Here is a 21,719-nt window from a genome sequence, read left to right on the forward strand (position 1 = left end):
CAAAAAGTGGCTTCCTTTCCTCCTTGTGCAGAATCTAAAGAGTTACAAGAGTTAATACATTCTGCAAGTCAAGTAACTAAGCACACCTTACACTGTGGTTTTGACGCTCTAAAAGCTTCTTGCAGGGCAGCAGTCACTGGTTCTATCCTTAGAAGGAATGCATAGCTTAAGGAACATCCATTGCCAGACTATGTTAAATCTAAATTGTTGGATGCATCCTTGCACAAGGACAACTTATTTGGCACTAAAGCAGAGGACGTCTTAAAAACGATGGAAGAAAAAGCTAAATCTATGCAAACAGTCAAGGATTTCAAACAGGTCCAGCCACCCAGGTTCAGCAGGCATTGCCCCTCCAAACACTGTTCCTTTCCTGCTCCCACCAGGTCAATTCAGCCCAGACCCCTCCCCCAGACAGCAGCCACAGGGAATGCAGAGATCTGAACAGTGGAATTCCTCCACTTCAAAAACAGGGAGTTCTAAAATGGTTCCCAGATCTACCTCCAAACTAGTGGGCAGAGGCACAAAAGCAAGTCCTTTCCCTGCTCTCTGTGAGGGCAATAGAGCACATTCCTGCAGAACAGAAAGGCCAAGGTTTCTACTCCAGACTTTTTCTGGTACCCAGAAAAGATGGCACCTGGCGCCCCATCCTCAATCTATCCATTCTAAACACCTTCCTGGTGATACCAAAATTCAAAATGCTCGCCCTCCTGCAACTGCTACCCATGCTCTCCAAGGATGCTTGACTAGCCATCCTAGACCTAAAAGAGGCCTACCTCCGCATACCTATCAGGGAATCATGCAGAAAATATCTACGTTTCAGAGCAGGATCTCTGCACTTCCCTTTGGCTTATCTACTGCTCCCAGAGTTTTCACAAAATGTCTGGCTCCGGCCATTGCCTTCTGCAGACAAAGGAATATCCAAATTTACCCATACTTAGATGAGTGCCTAATTAGGGCAGACAGTCAGGAAAAGCTGCTGAAGCACCTGGCCTTTGTACTGTCCCTACTGACATCCCTAGGGTACACTATCAACGAAAAGAAATCCAAACTAATACCCACCCAAATGATTATATTCCTGGGAGCAAGCCTGGACACAGCATCCCAGATGGCATTCCTCACACCAGAAAAACAAACTTACCTGACAGCCTACTTCTCTCAGCTAGCTACCAGACCCCAGTTATCTGCAAGGAAAATCCTGCAAGCTCTGGGGTTCATGGCAACTTGCATTCTATTCATTCCATATGCCAGACTGCATATGGGGAAACTTCACTGGTACCTAAAAAGCCTTTGTCAACACTCTCAGGACCTGGAAACTGTTATACCCATGATACCTTGCCTCAGGAAAGATTTTCTTTGGTGGGCAGCAGCATGCTGCCACAACAAGGGACTACCTTTCTCACCACCCCACGCCGCCCAGATCCTTGCCACAGATGCATCAGAGTATGCGTGTGGTACATACCTGGACGGCAGGTGCATACAGGGCCAATGGAGCCCACAGCAAATCCATCTGCACATCAACCAAAAAGAGATGTTAGCTGTCCAGCATGCATTAACAGCTTTCAAGCCCCTATCCCCAGGGGCTCTCCTGATCAAAACAGACAACACCACTGCAATGTGGTATATCAACAAGCAGGGAGGGACTCACTCCTACCCTCTATGCAGGCTGACTATGACCCTTTGGCACACAGCCTCTGCCATGAAACTCCACCTGTTAGCACAATTCCTGCCAGGTTCTCTAAACTTCCTGGCAGACCACTTGAGCAGAAATCTTCTGGACCTGCACGAGTGGCAGCTAGACAAAAGAACCTTCACCCTAATAAATGGGGCACCCCGAAGGTCGACCTCTTTGCCTCCCACACCAACCATCAGTTCAGCAAGTTCTGCACCAGGGAGCATCACTGCATGGCTTGGAAAGTGGATACCCTATCCTTCCCTTGGGTCAATCTGTTGGTCTTTGCCTTTCCTCCAACACCTCTCATCCCCAGGGTACTGCTCAAAATAAAGGAGGAAAAACTAAGGACAATTCTTATTGCTTCAGACTGGCCTTGCCAACACTGGCACCCACTGATATGAAGCCTGTCCCCACTGCCGCCATGGCACCTCTCTCAGACCCCAACCCTCCTGACCCAGAGGGATGGAGAATTCATGCATCCCCAATTGCAGACCCTCATTTGGCAACTTGGCTTATTCCCTAACCACTGATCAATCTGCCAACCTCAGTAAACATGTTCTAGATGTTATACGTGAGGCCAGATGCCCTAGCACTAGAAAATCTTATGCTGACAAATAGAAAAGGTTCTGAACCTGGATTCAGGCTAAGGGAGCCGGTACTGCACAGCCCTTCCTCCCTCCCTCTCATCCTGGATTACTTAGCTGACCTGCTACACAATGATGTCTCTTTCTCCTCTATAAAAATTCATGCCTCTGCTATCTCTGCTCATTTCCCCATCGAGCAGCCCCTTTTCTCACACCCTCTGATCAAACAATTCCTTACAGAGGCTAGCAACTTGAGGCCACCCAGAAGAACACTACCCCATCTTGGGACCTTAACTTTGTGTTGGAAAAGCTCACCCTGCCCCCCAGCATCTACAGCAGAGTTAAAATTACTCTCCTGAAAGACAGCTTTTCTTCTGGCCATCACTTCAGCCAGAAGGGTCTCCGAGCTACAAGCACTCATGGCTATGGAGCCCTTCATCATCTTCCATGCTGACAGGGTTTCCCTCAGGACTAACCCCATCCTTCATGCCCAAAGTGAAGCCCAGTGTGGCTCTCAACCAATCCATTCATTTGCCCACTTTTTTCCCTAACCCACAGAACAAGGGGGAAGGATCCTGCACTCTCTAGCTGTGCACAGACAGCTCAAATTCTATCTAGACAGGACTAAATAATTCAGAAAGTCTGATCAATTGCTGGTTAGTTTTGCTGCAGGGGCAGAGGGCAAAGTCATCTCCAAACAAACAATTTCCAAATGGATAGCACACTGCATCCCTTTCTGTTACAAGCAACATGGAAATCCTCCCCCTAGGGGGTCAGGGCTCACTCCACAGAGCATCCTCCACCTCTGCAGCTTTACTCAGAGGACTCCTCACCAGGGACATCCTGGAGGCTGCCACCTGGACATCTGTTCACACTTCCACCAAACATTACCACCTGCCTGTCTTCTCCAAATCCAGGGCAGGCTTTGCCACTGCAATCTTGCAGGGCATCCAAGCCAGCCCCTAGCCTCCACCCTTTTCCTCAGCTTTGGGAATCAACCCAAATGTGATGACTGCAACAGTGAAACACGAAGAACATAGTACAATTGTGTACACTTACCATAAATGTAGATGTTCGAATATATTCACTGTTGCAGTCCTGGTTTCCCTCCCTCCATCCCCCTCTTCTTTCTTCTCTCTCCTTACAAGGGACATTTTGGTATTTACTTTCTACTGGTGGGGTTCTTCCACCAGAACCTGGCTCCCACCTGGGGGGGTCATGACAGTTAGGGCAAGAAAAACCTGATGTAATGGCTTTGGCTGCCTTACTTTATACTACTGATGACCTGACATCAGTCCTGAAGCGACAGCAACTGACGCAGAAATACTAAGCCTCTGGTATTTGGGCTGGCCGAGGGCTACCCTGTCAGGGATAACCCAAAAGTGATGACTGCAACAGTGAATGCACTCGAACATCTACTTTTATGGTAAGTGTACACAACTGTACTTTCCACTTCCTGTTTTTGCTAGTAGTTCAGCCACTGAGTGTGTTCCTAATGTCTGTGGCCATGCCACTTAGACATTGAGGACTCAAAAAGATTTGGCTGAAGGCATGTTCTATTATGCAGATCACTGCATGGTTCTGATGTCTGAGATGAATGTTACCTTACAAAGAGTTTTCAAGAACATTGGAGAGGTTCAGGAGGATATCAGGGCTAATTCTAAATTTGTGAAATCTGTGTTAATTTAAGAGAGTAAGACCCTTCCACCAGTGATTGGAGGAACAGTTGGAGACCATAAGACTTCTAGACTGACAGTAGAAGAAAAAGAATATGAGGCTTGTCTGTCTAGACTGGGGAAGATGTATAATACATGGATCTTATTGCACCTTTCATTTCCCTGGTGAGGTGACTGTAGTAATGGTTGTGACCTTCACTCACTGCATTTGGTTAGCACAGCATATCCTTATGTTTTACCAGTCAGGTAATATTATATTGATCTAAAAGGTTTTGATAAACTTTTGTTTTTTATTTTGTTTTTTTTTAAGGGTCATATGTATGATGAACACTGATAAATGTTGGCCACCAAATTTTTGGTGGGGTAGAGTTGCTGCACATATTCTATGACCTGATAGCATCTGCACAGCATCACTGCCAAAACGTCCTTTTGGGAGGAGAGAGAGACCAGTGTTTGAACTCCTCTTGAACTTGGACATGTATGAATGATAAGGGTGGGATAGATAGTAACACACAATGTTGCAATTTGACATACTTGCTTAATTGTATGCCCACTGGTATACAAAACATTCTCTGATCCCGCTCTGATGGACCTGTTGCACATCTGCAAAATAAACACTGTCAGAATTACCTGATTTAGAGATCTAAACCTTACTTCAGCAGAAATGGGCCATACTGGAGGGACAGGTATGTGTCTCAGAGACTACCCCTTGTCTGGAACAGATGTCCCATCCATGTTAAGCAAAATTCTTGAAAGTAGTAAAAATAAACACCATGGAGGGCCCACAAATGGTTTTGTTATACCATAAAATATTGAGTGACTTTATTTCCCAAAAGACACTTATCAGAATCATCAATTTCTGATGAAGTCTCTTTTGGGAGACAGAAACGTTAAATGTTTTATGGTATAATAAAACCATCTGTGGACCCTCTATGGCATTTATTTTACTATTTTCAGGTGTTTTTGGTTGACACTGCACTTATTTTGTATCTTCCATAACCCAGTTCAAGCATAACTTGGATTATTGGATGGGGAATTGAAGCTTTACTCCTTGTCTGGCACCTATGTTTCTAGTTGGGCACCCATGCCCAAGTTTACATATAACAACCCTAGGATATCAAAACCTGCCAGATGCACTTTGAAGCATGGCTAGGCTTAACTACCCCACGCCACTGGTTGTCGACCTAGTAATCACTAATTAACCTATACCAGTTGATAATGCTTTCAGTTTAGATGTGCTGTAGAAGCCTGGTGAGTGATGAAATGCCTTTGTCAGGGATGTAAAGCCACAAAAAGAAAAGGAATAGGTGTGAAAATATGACTGCATTGCTACCACTTTCTACAGATTTTTGGCCTGTATTCAACCCAAGCCTATAGAAGGAAATTCTGGCTAGGATATATGGTGCCATCTGCTGTAGAAAGTGAGTAATGGAAAAGGAGAAGCAGACAAGCGCATTGAAAGTAATCTGTCAGATTTTTTTGGGAAGTTGTTGCACATGCTACCTTATGAGCGCTGTTTATTTGCCCTTTTTAAGACTGTAGTGAAATAATGGTGGACTCCAGAAAGATTACAGCCATATTATCTGAAAGGAAAGAATTTAAATGTTCATCTAGTCATCCCCATCAGTAGCTGCAACATGAGGATCTTTTTTTGTGGTGGCAGATTACGTTATCTGCCAAATTTGGCATCAAGAGTTTATCTAGTTATTTTTTTTCAGGGGGGCACATTTAGCTCTGTTTCAGGGTTGATCAGGAATGACTGGGCATGGTTTTGATTGACAGTTTGATATCAAATTTTATGTAACATGCCAGTGGAAAAATTTGCAGCCAGCCTTCAAGGAGACAGGTTTTGCTTTATGACTAGACAGTAAAATTATATGCAGTTAATGCAGTACCCAATTAAAAAGAAGTAAGAGTGTTAAACAAGTGCAGTTCTTGACATTCTGCTTTAGGGGTATATGGGGGTATGTAACCGCTTTGTACTCTTGGATAAGTTACCAAGATGTGTAGCATCGGTTAGAGTCTTCTGTGTATGTTTTTTTTTTTTTTTTTTTTTGTGTGTGTGGTGAGAGCTTGGGATTTTGTTCTTAATTATACTGCTGGAGACCAGTAATAAAGCTGAAAGTGAAAACTAAACCACCTTTAACCTTATTGTGTTGCTGTGCGATTATATGATTACATTGGATATGTTCTTCACTAGGTTGCTACTGTTTCTGTTTACTATATGGTGGGAGACTGAGGGTGGGTGACTCAATAACCAGTGACTTACTTACCAGAGCTGAGAATCAAACCTTGCACCTTGGGGATGGAAGGTAAACACCTTGACCATTATGTCAACTAATCTTGGAATGCTCGGACCAATAAGTCAATAACAAAAAAGATGCAGTGAATGAATGTGTGCATAGCATTTAGCACACACAACACTGTAATCCCAGCTGTAGTGATTATATGCCTGTCTAAGTTTACACTACATTATGTATGTGATGTGCCGAGTGAGGCTTGTATTGATTTGTTTTGTCTAATGGTCTGAAAAGATACTAAATAAAATGATTGGGTCTCTGGATCCGTAGGATAGCCTCACTTTCACGCATGCTGCACAGCAGATAGTGTTAGTGGAGGGACACTGTACACACAGGGATTGCACATTTATTTTTATTTTATTTTACATTTGTTAACCGGGAAACTCCAACTGGACCAAGTCCATTTTCAGTGGTTGCCCGGGGAGAAAAGCTCCACAATTAACATATAGTAAAGTAGTTTTGAGACAGGTAATGCAGACATGAAAAGCAGGTCAATTATAAGTACACACACACAAATAGTTGTTCACAATGGTTCAACTGTGATTGGTTGCATTCGGATCCAGTTATGCTAAACCATTTGATGTTCTTCGTGTTTCACTGTTGCAGTCATCACATTTGGGTTATCTGTCTGCAGGTAGCCCTCAGCTGGCCTGAATACCAGAGTCTTGGGATTTCTGCGTCAGATGCTGTCGCTTCTTCCAGGACGTCAGGTCCTCAGGGGTATAAAACATGCAGCCAATGCCATTACATCAAGTCTTTCTTGCCGTGCGGTGCCCGAAGCAGAAGCAAGTTCGCAAGTGCCGGTCGGCCGACTTCTGAAATTTTCATTTTCGAGTTTCAGACCTGAAGTCTTCAGAAAGATAAGTACCCCGTTGGGGATCCTTTTTTTCTTGCTTTAACCAATGTCAGAAAAAATTAATAATTGTCTTTCATGTGGAAAGCAAATACCTCATAGAGATTTTCATTCTTACTGTGTCACCTGTTTAAGCCCAGACCACGACGTCCCTCGCTGTTGGTTTTGTGCCTTGTTCAACGCCCGAACTATTCATCGTCGGGCAATTTTTGTAGCTAAATACTTTCGTTCTCGATCTCCATACTCTGAAATGGCTTCGTTAAGCCATTCGACTACCGATCTTCTGAAAAAGTGTAAAGATAAAGACAGAGACAGACTGCATAGGTACAAAACTGCCCTATGAACCTATGAGCAACGCTTCCGTTAAGCTAATCACCAGTCTGCCGGTACTCAGTGAGGCGCTTTCGCAGCCCCTGATACCCACTTCTACAGATTCGCAGGCCTCTGCTGAGACCCATTCAGGGTCCGGTATGCCGCGAGATGCTTCTTCGACTATGGAACCTGCGAATGTCTCTACCTTGGATGGGTCCGGAGCCGCTGTGCAGGCACCGGCTTCTGAGGGTGTATTCAGGCCTACGGATTTTCATATTAAACCGGCAACTTCGTTTCAAACTAAAAGTACCGAATTCCTCAGGCCTAAAGCTTGCACCACGCCTAGAAAACCGATGACCAAAGCGCATTCTCAGGCCCACATGCCTCCAAAAACAAATGATTAGAATGGCTGAAGACTGTATTACCTTAATTAGGGGAAGCCAGCCTTCCCCCTCTAAGAGACCTAGAACTGATTTTCCTTCTGATTCTTCTGATCAGGAATCTAATATCTCTATTCCTTCTGACTACCAGGATTTACCCTTATCTACTTATGAGGATTCTGATGCAGAGGATTCCATTCCCTCTGCTACCCATCCAGAGGATTTTTCTTTTGGTGAAACCTTGCAGTACCCTTTGGGAACATTTCCACTGGGAAAGCCAGGGCTATTCACAGTCCAAAAAGAATTTTTAAACCTGCCTCAGCACAGGAGGCCTCTAGCTATCCCTCCTGTTCCTGGAGATTGTAGATGATGTTTTCCTGGAATCCAGCCTTACCCCCAGACACTTTGCCTCCAGCTCCCAGGAAACCAGATAGGTACTATAGAGTACCTGACTCTCACAAATTCCTCCTCGAGAATCCTACTGTGGATCCAGAGACCATTTCCCAAGGACCTAAAAGCATTAAGGCTACTACTGCCAAGAATACTACCCCTTCTGACAGGGATTCTAGGGCTTTAGACAGATGGGGTAAGAAGGTATATACCTCTAGTACTCTGGCCATTAGGGCTTTAAATTGCCTGTTTCATATGTTAAAATATCAGCAACATATTATGGGACTACTTAAACAGAAAATGATGTTGATTCCTGACTGTGCTGAAAGAGTTAATGCATTCTGCTGACCAAGTTGGTAAACATACTTTGCAATGTGGTTTTGATTCTTTAGAAGCATCTTGCAGGGCTGCTGTCACTGGATCTGTACTTAGAAGGCATGCTTGGCTTAAGGAGCAAAACTTGCCAGATCATGTTATGGCTAAATTACTGGATGCACCCTTAAACCAAGACTGCCTTTTTGGCAACAAAGTGGAAGAAGTCCTCAAAAGAATGGAGGAAAAAGCTAAATCTATGCAAACTGTTAAAGATTTCTTACAAGAACAGCCACCTAGATTCAGTAGGCACTGGCCTTCAAAGAACTGGTCCTTTCCAGTCCCTTCCAGGCCTTCTCAGTCCAAACCCAGGAGCAGCAGACCACCAAGACTTCAGTCTCAGGCTATGCACAGATCTAAGCAGTGGGGGGCTCCCACTTCCAAAGCAAGGAGTAGTAAGCCACCCCACTATGGAAAAATTGCACAATGACTTATCCTTAACTCTTCCAAGCCTTGCTCAACTACTTGCACCTTTAGGAGGAAAGCCCGCCCTGCATGCAAAAAAATGGGAATTCATTACCCAAGGCAAATGGGTTTTAAACATAGTTTTCCTAGGATACAGATTCCACTTCCACTCTCTCCCATCCCCAAGTGGAAGGCCAGACCTCCTCCCAAACCAGTGGGCGGAGGCCCAAAAACAATTCTCTCTCTCCTCAGCATCAAGGCTATTCAACCTGTCCCAGCAGAACAAAGGTGACAAGGTTTCTATTCAAGACTGTTCCTGGTTCCCAGAAAAGAAAACTCCTGGCATCCTATCCTGGACCTGTCTGTCCTCAACAGCTTTCTGGTGGTTCCAAAATTCAAAATGATAACTCTTCAACAGCTTCTTCCTATGCTAGCCAAGGATGCCTGGCTGGCAACCCTAGACTTAAAAGAAGCTTATTTGCACATCCCAATAAGGGAGTCTTGCAGGAAGTACCTACGCTTCAGGGCAGGCTCCATGCACTATCAGTTCTCTGCACTTCCCTTTGGCTTATCTACTGCGCCCAGGGTATTCACAAAGTGCCTAGCTCCAGCCATTGCATTTTGCAGGCAAAGAAATATTCAGATTTTCCCATATTTGGACGGTTGCCTGATTCAGTCAGAGAGCCAGGACTTGCTATTACATGGCATTTGTAAAGAGACTTCTAACTTCACTGGGGTACACCATCAACGAGAAGAAATCACACCTAGTACCCTGCCCACAGATTATATTCCTGGGAGCAAGCTTGAACACAACTTCCCAGATGGTATTCCTCTCTCCAGAGAAACAAGTTTATTTGACAACCTGCTTCAACCTACTGGCCACAAAAACCCAGATGTCTGCAAGACAAAGCCTGCAAGCCCTGGGGTTCATGGCCTCTTGCATTCTGTTAATTCCATATGCAAGACCGCATATGAGGAAACTTCAGTAGTATCTTAAAAGTCTATGGTGTCAGCATTCTTAGGACCTGGAAACAATGATTCCTATCGTCCTTTGCCTAAGGGCAGAGTTCCTTTGGTGGGCAGAGGCCTGCAAACACAAGGGACTCCCTTTCACTCTACCCCCTGCCGCCCAAACCCTAACAACAGACTCATCAGACTATGCATGGGGGGTTCACATGGCAGGACTGTGCATTCAGGGTAAATGGTAACCAATACAGATGCACCTGCATATCAATCAAAAAGAAATGTTAGCTGTACAGAATGCTCTGACAGCCTTCAAAGACCTTATTCTTCCAGGACAACTATTGGTAAAGACAGACAACACCACAGTTATGTGGTACATAAACAAGTAGGGGGGAACACATTCCTACCCAATCTGCAGACTAGCCATGGCTCTGTGGAACACAGCCTTGAGGAACCAAGTGAACCTACAAGCTCAGTTCCTGCCAGGCAAACTAAATTCACTGGCAGATGACTTAAGCAGAAATCTCATGGACCCACACAAATGGAAATTGAAACCCAAAATATCCAAGCTCTTGAGGAACAAATGGGGGACTCAAGAGGTAGACCTGTTTGCCTCCTCTCAGAACCATCAATTGAAAAAGTACTGCACCAGAACTCCCCACTACCAAGCTTGGAAAGTGGATGCCCTGTCCTTTACGTGGGAAGGCCTCTCAGTTTATGCCTTCCCCCCTCTGCCTCTCCTCTCAAAGGTCCTGATAAGGATCAAACAGGACAAGCCAAGGACAATTCTGATTGCAGCAGACTTGCCACACCAGCACTGGTACCCCCTTTTACGCACTCTGACAGTGCTACAACCATGGCACCTGCCTCAGACTCCTTCCCTGCTGTGCCAGTAGGTGGGCCAGATTCTACACCCTCAGCTTCAAACCCTGAACCTTGCAGCCTGGCTAATCCCCTGAGCTCACCTCTAGCAATCCTCAGTAAGCAAGTGCTGGATGCCATTCTTGAGGCAAGGAGGCCTAGTAGTAGAAAATCCTATTCAAAAAAGTGGAAAAGATACTGTTCCTGGAGCCTGTCTCAAGGGGTGGGCACAATGGTGCCCAGCTTATCTCATATTCTAGATTATTTAACAGAAATGCTCTACAAGGGCCTATCTTTCTCGTTAATTAAGATTCATGCCTCAGCCATATCAGCACATTACAATACTGAGCCACCCCTCTTCTCTCATCCACTGCTAAAGCAATTCCTTAGAGGGGCCACAATTTTAAGACCCCCCAGGAGAGCTCTCACTGCAGCCTGGGACCTAAACTTTGTGTTGGAAAAACATACCCCCCCCCCTTTGAACCAGCTGCTACAGCAGAGTTGAAATTTCTTTCTTGGAAAACAGCTTTACTTCTAGCCATCACTTCTGCAAGAAAAGTGTCTGAACTGCAGGCCTTTAAGGCAGTGGAACCCTTCATTATCTTCCATGCGGGCAGGGTTTCCCTCAGGACTAATCCATCATTTATGCCCAAGGTGGTATCTAGTGTGGCTCTGAACCAGTCCATTCATTTGTCTACCTTTTTCCCTAATCCCCAGAATAAAGGGGAAAGGATATTGCATTCCCTGGATGTGCACAGACAGCTTAGATTCTATCTGGACAGGACTAAGTCTCAGAAAATCTGACCAGCTTCTAGTCAGCTTTGCTGCAGGGGCAGAGGGGAGGGCCATTTCAAAGCAAACCATTTCCAAATGGATAGCACATTGCATCCATTTCTGCTACAAGCACCATGGAAATCCTACCCCACAGGGGATAAGAACACATTCCACCAGGGCTTCATCTACCTCTACTGCTTTTCTTAGAGGAGTCCCCTACCAGGGACATCTTGGAAGCTGCAACCTGGAGCTCTGTACATACTTTCACCAGGCATTACGACTTGCCTATCTTTTCTAAATCCAGACCTGGATTTGCCACGGCAGTCTTACTGGGTGTCATTGCTAGCCCTAATGCTTCTTAACTGCCTCCACCCTTCCTTAGCTTTGGGAATCAACTCAAATGTGATGACTGCAACAGTGAAACACGAAGAACATAGCGCAATTGTGTACACTTACCATAAATGTAGATGTTCAAGTGTATTCACTGTTGCAGTCCTGGTTACCCTCCCTCCAGCCCCCTGACTTCTCTTTACTTTTATCTATCTTTTTTGTTTGGCATACTTTATATCATGTGTATTTGCTTTTTGCTGTGGGTGTTTCATACCATGTAATTGCTTCCTATTTTGGGGGCACCTGACATCTGGGGAAAGAAAAACAGATGTAATGGCATCGGCTGCATGTTTTATACCCCTGATGACCTGACGTCATGGAAGAAGCGACAGCGTCCGACGCAGAAATCCCAAGACTCTGGTATTCAGGCTGGCTGAGGGCTACCTGCAGGCAGATAACCCAAATGTGATGACTGCAACATTGAATACACTCGAACATCTACATTTATGGTAAGTGTACACAACTGTACTTTTACAGAGATCCTAAATAATGTGAACAGTTTTCAATAGCGATATAGTACATAGTTGAGACTCGTCAAAAGTGCAAAAGTTCACACCTCTTTTAATTTTTGTTGTTTGTTGGAAGTCTGCAACCCGTTTCCCAGGAGGGGAGCTTTGTATTCACATCTTCTTCCTGTATATATACACACATCTTCTACTTCCAGGGTCGCTGTACCTTGGGATAAGAGGAAAAACAAACTTTAAGTATGGCAAGTCAGGTATGTGACTTAGTTATGCTTGATACCCATTGTGAATGTGTTGCACTTACGGGTATCCTTTTTAAAAGTTAGAATGAGAAACACTGTGGAAAGTAAGGGGCTGTACTTTCAGAACAGATTGTGTATATGCATAGCATTATGGTTGTCCAGTGGTGTATGCTCAATATCCTGGAAAAAAGTTTTATGTTTAATAAATTGTGAGTAGTACAACAGATCATCACCAAGGGATGAAAACAATGTCTTATGGTTTCTGGAATGGCTGTGTGTCATGAACTTTCCAGAACTCTCTTATGTAATAGCATTGCAAAACCATCATTGTTAGTGAGAGGCTTTACTGACTTGTTAAACCGATCCTGAAAAATTGTATTTGGATTGTTGAATATAGTTGTGTAGACAAAGAAAAAAGGAAATGTTCATATTCACTTACTGGCGTAAGCCATGGGTTATTAATTAGCAGTTTTCTAAGCTGAGCATTTGTAGAAGACACAGAACGTCTTGAAAGCTACTGAGAGGGGTCCAGAAAGAGGGGGGGGGGGGGCAGAAAACTGCTGGACTATATAGGAGAATATTTATATAAACTTAAAATGAAAAATTCAAAATGAGTCATTACAGAGCCTATGCTTTTTTCTTTTTTCAAAAGGTGAGATCAGATATGCAAAGCATTTACTGTACTTTTTGTACCATTTTATTTAACGAGTTTTAACTTTCTGTTTTTAGTAATGATAAACAGAAATGGTGTGAAGTCAGCAGAAAGCTGGCTGATGTGTATCATCAAGAAAGGAAGTATGATGAGGTCAGTATGATTTTTTTTTATTAGATATCGTATTTAATCAGTACAGCATGCCACTTTTCTAAAGCAGTTGAACATCCAAAATTGCATTACACACTCACATCATCTTACATATTTAGGAAGACTGTGTTTGCGATTAATGGAGTGTTCAGAAAGTATTTACTACTTACATCGAAAACATTGCCTTACCAGAACAGTCATTTACTTTGATTTTTGTCTTACTCACTATAAAAAGGCATCAAAAAGGAAACATATTGCATCCTTGTCATTTTGTAATTACCACCATCACATCATTGCATTTTTTCTGGAAGTAGATAGATTGCAGCAGTAGTTTATTCTTTTTTGATCAAACAGCTGTTTAATGTGGAGCTTTAATTGTTTTGTTTTCACTGTTTTTCTATAGACATTTTATAAATTTGATGGATGTAAGTAAATCACTTACTATATTGTTACTATAACAAATTAATTTCTTAGCAATATCATTCATTTATCTGGCCTAATTTTTTCTGTTGATAATGACTCCTCTATCATAAATTGATGTCTGTGTCACACCTTTACCTGTGCTGGGAGGGAGTGTTCAGTCTAAAACTTGCATTCCTTATCATCCTTTTCAGATGTTCTTCGTGTTTCACTGTTGCAACCATCACATTTGGGTTATTCTGCCAGGGGTAGCCCTCATTTGGCCCAAATACCAGAGGCTTAGTATTTCTGCATCGGTTGCTGTTGTTCCAGGACTGACTTCAGGTCATCAGTGGTATAAAGTCAGGCAGCCATTGCCATTACACCAGTCTTTCTTGCCGAGGAGCCTGAAGCAGAAGCAGTTTTGCACGAGTGCCGGTCAGCTGCTACCTGAGTTTTCGTTTCTGAATTGAAGTTGAAGTCTTCTAAAGCTAAGTCCCCTGGTGGGGATCCTTTTTTCTTGCTCTAACCGATGTCATAAAAAGTTAACAATTGTTTCGTCTATGGAAAGCAAATACCACACAAGACTTCCATTCTTACTGCGTCACCTGTTTAGGCCCAGACCACGATGTCCCCCACTGTCGCTTTTGTGCTTTGTTCAACACCAAAGCTATACTTCATCGGGCCCTTATTGTCGTTAGATATTTTCGCTCTCCATCCTTGAATTCTGATATGGCTTTGGTAAGCCATCCGACTACCTATCTTCCAAAAAAACTTAAGGATAAACACAGAGACAGACCGCACAGGTCCAAAACTGCCAAAAACGCTTCCGCTAAGCTAGTCATCAGTTCTCCGCTCCTCAGTGAGGCGCTTTCACAGCCTATGTTGCCCGCTTCTGTGGATTCGCAGGCTGCTGCCGAGACCCTTTCGGAGTCTGGTATGCCGCAAAACTCTTTTTCGACTAAGGATCCTGCGGATGTCTCTATCTTGGATGGGTCCAGTGCCGCTGAGCAGGCTCCATCTTCCGAGGAAGTACTTCACATTACCGATACTCTACGCAGATCGACGACTTCTTTTGCGTCTTCAGTTCTTTCTAAAACTACTGAGTTTAAGGCCCAGGGTATGAACCAAACCTAAAAAAAACTGACAACCCAAGCTCCGGCACCTGCTTCCTTGCCTCCGTCTCAAATGTTTAAAATGGCGGAAGACCTTATTATGATTATTAGGGGAAGCCAGGCTACCCCTTCCAAAAGAAAAATAGACTTGTCCCCTAGTTTTATCTGAACAGGAGTCCAATGACTCTGATGCATTAGAATATGAAGACATGCAACCCCTCTGTGCTTATGAGGATTCTGATGCAGAGGAATCCATTCCTTCTGCCTCTCTACTCGAGGATTTTTCATTTGGGGAAACCCTTCACACTTTAAGGGAGCATTTTCAATGGGAATGTCAAGACTATCCTCAATCAAAAAAAAGAGACTGGGGGAATTCTTAGATTTACCACAGCACAGACCTTTGGCCATTCCTCCTGTCTTGGATGTTGTGGATGATATTTTTATGAAATCCAGTTTGACTCCTGACACCTTTCCTCTTGCTCCCAGGAAACCTGACAGGTATTACAGAGTCCCTGGCTCTCACAAATTTCTTTTCAAAAACCTACTGCTGACCCAGAGGTCAACTCTTAAGGACCTAAAGGAATTAAAGCAACTTCAGCTAAGAATCCTACCCCCTCAGATAGGGATTCCCTTGCGTTAGACAGATGGGATAAAAAAGTATACACCTCTGCTACTCTTGCTATTAGAGCATTAAATTGTCAGTTCCACATGCTGAATTTCAGCAGAATACCATGGAACTCCTCAAACAAAAAATATCTTCCTTTCATGCTTATGCAGAAAATAAAGAATTACAAGAGCTAATGCATTCTGCAAGTCAAGTAACTAAGCACACCTTGCAATGTGGATTTGACACCCTAGAAGCATTTTGCAGGGCAGCAGTCACTGGTTCTGGCCTTAGAAGACATGTTTGGCTTAAGGAACAGACTTTGTCAGATCATGTCAAATCCAAATTATTGGACACACCATTGAACAAAGGCAACTTATTTGGCACCAAGGCAGAAGAGGTCTTAAAAAAGATGGAAGAAAAAGCTAAATATATGCAGACAGTTAGACTTCTTACAGGTCCAGCCTCCGAGGTTCAGTAGGCATTGCCCCCCCCCCCAAGCACTGGTCCTTTCCTGCCCCCTCCAGGCCAGCTCAGCCCAGACCCAGGGGAAGCAGACCCTCCAGACAGCAGCCCCAGGGAATGCAGAGATCTAAGCAATGGAGTTCCTCCTCTTCAAAAACAGGGAGTGCAAAGCCACCCCTTATGGTAAGAACTCACAATGACTTTACACCTCTGCCCCTTACCTCTGCCCACCTGCTTGTGCCCCTAGGAGGAAATCTCTCCTTCCACGCAAGCAACTGGGCCACTATTACCAACGACTGATGGGTCCTCAACATAGTGTCCCAGGGATAAAAATTTTATTTCCACACTCCTCCAACCCCAAAAGGGTTCCAGATCTTCCTCCAAACCAGTGGGCAGAGGCCAAAAAGCAAGTCTTTTCCCTGCTCTCCATGAGGACAATGCAACATGTTCCTGCAGAACAGATAGGCCAATGTTTCTACTCCAGACTCTTCCTGGTACCCAGAAAAGAGGGCACATGGCGCCCCATCCTCGATCTATCCATTCTAAACATTTCTCTGGTGATACCAAAATTCAAAATGCTCACCCTCCAGCAGCTTCTACCAATGCTTTCCAAGGATGCTTGGTTAGCCACCCTAGACATAAAAGAGGCCTACCTTCACATCCCAATCAGGGAATCATGCAGGAAATGCCTACATTTCAGGGCAGGATCTATGCACTTTCAGTTTTCTGTACTTCCCTTTGGCTAATACACTGCTCCCAGAGTTTTCACAAAATGCCTGGCTCCCGCCATTGCTTTTTGCAGACAAAGAAACATTCAAATTTACCCATACTTAGATGATTGCCTGATTCAGGCAAACAGTCAGGAAAAGCTGTTACAGCACCTGACTTTTGTACAGGACCTACTGACCTCCCTGGGGTATACTATCAATGAAAAGAAATCAAAACTAGGCCCCACACAAAAAATTGTATTCCTGGGAGCAAGCCTGGATACAGCATCCCAGATGGCATTCTTTAATCCAGAAAAACAAACCTACCTGACAAGCTACTTCTCTTAACTAGCCACTAGAACCCAGTTAACAGCAAGGAAAATCCTGCAAGCTCTAGGGTTCATGGCTTCCTGCATCCTACTCATTCCATTTGCCAGACTGCATATGAGGAAACTACAATGGTACCTAAAAAGCCTTTGGTGTCAACACTCTCAAGACCTGGAAACTCTCATACCAATGATACCTTGTCTAAGGAAAAATTTTCTTTGGTGGACAGCAGCTTGCAACCACAACAAGGGACTTCCCTTCTCACAACCCTTTGCCATGCAGACCCTCACAACAGATGCATCAGACTATGCCTAGGGTGCACACCTGCACGGCAGGTGCATTCAGGGCCATTGGAGTCCAAATCAAATACATCTGCACATCAACCAAAAAAATATGCTAGCTGTTCAGCACGCCCTGACAGCCTTCAGCCCCCTACTCTCCCCGGGGCCTCTACTGATCAAAACAGACAACACCCAGTGATGTGGTATATCAACAAGCAGGGAGGGACTCACTCTTATCCTCTCTGCAGGCTCACCATGACCCCTTGGCACACTGCCTTAGCCATTCAAGTACACCTGCTAGCACAATTCCTGCCAGGCTCTCTAAACTCTCTGGCAGACAACTTAAGCAGAAACCTGCTAGACCCACACGAGTGGCAGCTAGACCACAGAACCTTTGCCCTTGTATCCCAGAAATGGGGCACCCCGAAGGTCGGCCTCTTTGCCTCCCACTCCAATCATCAGCTCAGAAAATTCTGCGCCAGGGAACCTCACAGCAAGGCCTGGAAAGTGGATGCTCTATCCTTCCAGTGGGTAAACCTCTCAGTCTATGCATTTCCCCCTCTACCACTCATATCAAGGGTACTGCTCAAAATAAGGGAGGAAAAACCGAGGGCAATCCTGATTGCCCCAGACTGGCCACGCCAGCACTGGTACCCACTGCTGTGCAGCCTGTCACCCCTGCTATCGTGGCACCTACCTCAGATCCCAACACTTCTGACTCAGGGGGAATGGAGAATTCATGCAGACCCTCAACCTGGCAGCCTGGTTTATTCCCTGACCACCCGTCAAACTGCCAGCCTAAGCAAACAAGTCCTAGATTTTGTACGTGAGGCCAGATGCCCCAGCACTAGGAAATCCTATGCTGACAAGTGGAAATGGTTTTGCACCTGGATCCAGGCTATGGGAGCCAGAACGGCACAGCCCTCCCTACCTCTCATCCTGTATTACCTGGCAGACCTGCTACACAGGGGTCTATCCTTCTCTTCTATTAAAATTCATGCCTCTAACATCTCTGCTCATTACAACACAGAGCCTCCTCTCTTCCCACACTCTCTAATCAAACAGTTCCTAAGAGGGGCTAATAACTTAAGGCCACCCAGAAGAGCTCCTACCCCAGCTTGGGACCTTAACTTTGTGTTGGAAAAGCTCACCCTACCCCCCCTTTGAACCTGCAGCTTCAGCAGAGTTAAAATTTCTCTCTTGGAAAACAGTCTTGCTTCTGGCCATCACTTCAGCTAGAAGAGTATCAGAGCTACAAGCACTCATGGCTCTAGAGCCCTTCATCATTTTCCATGCTGACAGAGTCTCACTCAGGACTAACCCATCTTTCATGCCTAAAGTGGTGTCCAGTGTGGCTCTCAACCAATCCATACATTTGCCCACCTTTTTCCCCTAACCCACAAAACAAGGGGGAAAGGATTCTGCACTCTCTAGATGTGCACAGACAGCTCATATTCTATCTGGACAGGACTAAATCTTTCAGAAAAACTGATGAATTGCTACTCAGCTTTGCAGCAGGAGCAGAGGGCAAGGCCATATCTAAACAAAAATTCTCCAAATGGATAGCACGCTTCATCCATTTCTGCTACAGACAGCATGGGAAAGCACCCCCAAAGGGGATCAGGACACATTCCACCAGAGCAACCTCCACCTCTGCAGCCTTTCTCAGAGGGGTCCTCACCAGGGACATCTGGAGGCTGCAACATGGACATCTGTTCATACCTTCACCAAGCATTACCACCTGCCTATGTTCTCCAAATCCAGGGCAGGATTTGCCACCGCAGTCTTGCAAGGCATCCTAGCCAGCTTACAGTCTTCTTGACTGCCTCCACCCTTTTCTTCAGCTTTGGGAATCATCCCAAATGTGATGACTGCAACAGTGAAACACGAAGAACATAGTACAGTTGTGTACACTTACCATAAATGTAGATGTTCGAGTGGATTCACTGTTGCAGTACTGGTTTCCCTCCCTCCATCCCCCTGGTCTCTCTCTCTCTCTCTCTCTCTCTCTTCCTATCTCCTTACAAGGATTTTTTTGGTATTTACTTTCTACTGGTGGTGTTCTTCCACCATAACCTAGTTCCCTATTTGGAGGGCTCCTAACAGTTAGAGCAAGAAAAACTGAAGTAATGGCGTCAGCTGCCCGATTTTATACCACTGACGACCTGACGTGAGTCCTAGAGTGACAGCAACTGATGCAGAAATACTAAGCATCTGGCATTCGGGCCGAATGAGGGCTACCCCTGGCAGGATAATCCAAATATGATGACTGCAACAGTGAATACACTCGAACATCTACATTTATGGTAAGTGTACACAACTGTACTTTCTTGCTGTCTTATGATAGTTGAAGTAGTGGTAGTTTTTGTTTTGTGAATAGTTCTTCTTGTTTTCTTAAATTCCTGTAGTATGATATATTTTAATTATGAACAAAAAGTGGTGTTTATTATTTAAAGGGATTTTTGAATTGTTTGGTATGCAATGCAATGCCGAATAGTAACTGTTAACAAGTGTGACTTTAAAATGCAATTTATCCCAAAGGATTTCATGTTAAGTCTTTTCAGGGCACTGAAAGTTGTGACTGTCTTTGCAAGGTTTGAAAAATTATGGAATGTAGTAATGAAATTCTGAATAGTAAATGTTAACAAGTGTGACATTAAAATGCAGTTTATCCCAAAGGATTTTATGTTAAGGCTTTTCAGGGCACTTAAAGTTGTGAATGTTTTTGCAAGGTTTGAAAAATTAGGGAATGTAATAATACTCATTTTTTCTGAGTATCTTGGGGACTGGAGAAATTTCTCCTACCACTTTTTGCATGACAACCATTTGTGTGATAGTGTGGAACAGGCTGAAACAGTTCCTTTCCCCCAAATCGAGTCAGTCTTTAACTGCAGGTTGAGGATTCCGTGTACACCAAAATGCAGTGATCTCACAGTTGTTTAGTAGGGCTACAGGGAAGTAGCCCTCAGCATTGACAGTGTAAGTCTGTGATGGTGAACCTTTTGTGCTCGGCGTGTCAACAATTTAGAAAATGCCTGTCTTGACTCTGCCCCCCCCCCCCCCCCCAGCAAAAGAGAAACAATTCTTTACATATTCATTTCTTTAAGAAAATACAGTACACACCAATCATGTGCTGTGTGTTATAAAAGTAAAAGAAAAATCAGTGACTTACAATAAAGAAAACTATGTGTGCACTGATAATTGGGCTTAAAATAGCGCACCAAAATATTTGCCTACTTTTAATAGTAATTTTGAATTGGAACTGAAAAAAATATGGAACACGTTGCATTTGATTTGATTAATATCAGTTAATGACGTTTTCTTTTTCTTGCTGAGTTTTAATAAATAAGTGCAGTCACATATTTCTTGTATTTTTGTTCATTCAGTTTCTTTGGTAACTTGTGTTGGTGAATGCTGGTGCCACCCAAAATGTTGTGGTGTGTCATCATTGACACACGTGTCATAGGTTCGCCATCACTGGTGTAGGTGTCTTTTTTTTCCTTGCATTTAATTTGCAGATAATTTTCTTGTTGATTTTTTTTCCAGTAGAGCAACATTCATAAAGTACTGACTTGCATCTTTGTAACTAAGCAAAACTTTTTAGAAGCCTTACCGATATTAATTTAAAAAAAAAAAAAAAAAAAAAAAAAACTTGAAATAAAGAAAGAATTCTCTCACGTCCTTGAGTGAAACATACAAAGTAGAAAGAGAGAGGCGAAGCAAGCACGAGTGGCAGTCTATGCAAACTGATTGTCAGAGTAGTTATGGGCTGTGAGACTATGGCCCGTGAGCAGCTGGAACTTTGATATATGAAGTGGATGCAAAGCAGATGATCCCTAAACTTGGGCTTTTGTGCATTCATTAGTAGGGCACATCATTTCCAGTACCTAAAAGTGCACCAGTTGTTGAAGACTTCAGAAGACATTGTACGTGAATTGAAAGTAGAAACGGAAATAATTTTTGTTTTGTTTTGTTTCAAAAAAAGACTTGTACCTACTATTTACAAACAAATGTATTCACTTATAATTTAACTGTACAAGCAATAAGAGCAGTAAAGTATTTCACTTCCATAATGCAATATTAGAGAAGTATTAATGTCCTTCCTCATCACTGTTGCAGTATTCATTGCATGTGGGATCCTCCTGCCAAGGATAGCTTAACATCTGGCCAGTATACCACAGCCTTTACATCCTTCCAGCATTGTACATAAGGCGTATGTTCCCCGCACAGGCATAGGGCATAAAGGTGATGTATGCACACTCAGTACTCCAAACTTTTTTGCCCTCACTCCAAACCCCATGGCTGAACTTTGGTTTGAACGCTTTTCACTTAGCTGGTTTCTACCAAGCCATTTACTGATAAGTGTCCCATTGGAGTTCCT

General features: G+C 43.9%; 1 protein-coding gene across 1 annotated transcript in view; it reads left to right on the forward strand.

Moving 5' to 3' along the window:
* The window catches only part of TTC37 (tetratricopeptide repeat domain 37), a 2,356,248-nt gene that overhangs the window by 328,548 nt on the left and 2,005,981 nt on the right, over positions 1-21,719 (forward strand). The window contains exon 5 of the mRNA XM_044064132.1: positions 13,368-13,443. Coding sequence (XP_043920067.1) covers positions 13,368-13,443 — 76 coding nt within the window. The remainder of the gene's footprint in view (positions 1-13,367; positions 13,444-21,719) is intronic.

The sequence above is a fragment of the Protopterus annectens genome, chromosome 2.part2, assembly GCF_019279795.1.
Source record: "Protopterus annectens isolate FY-2018-M chromosome 2.part2, PAN1.0, whole genome shotgun sequence".
Classification (NCBI taxonomy): domain Eukaryota; kingdom Metazoa; phylum Chordata; order Ceratodontiformes; family Protopteridae; genus Protopterus; species Protopterus annectens.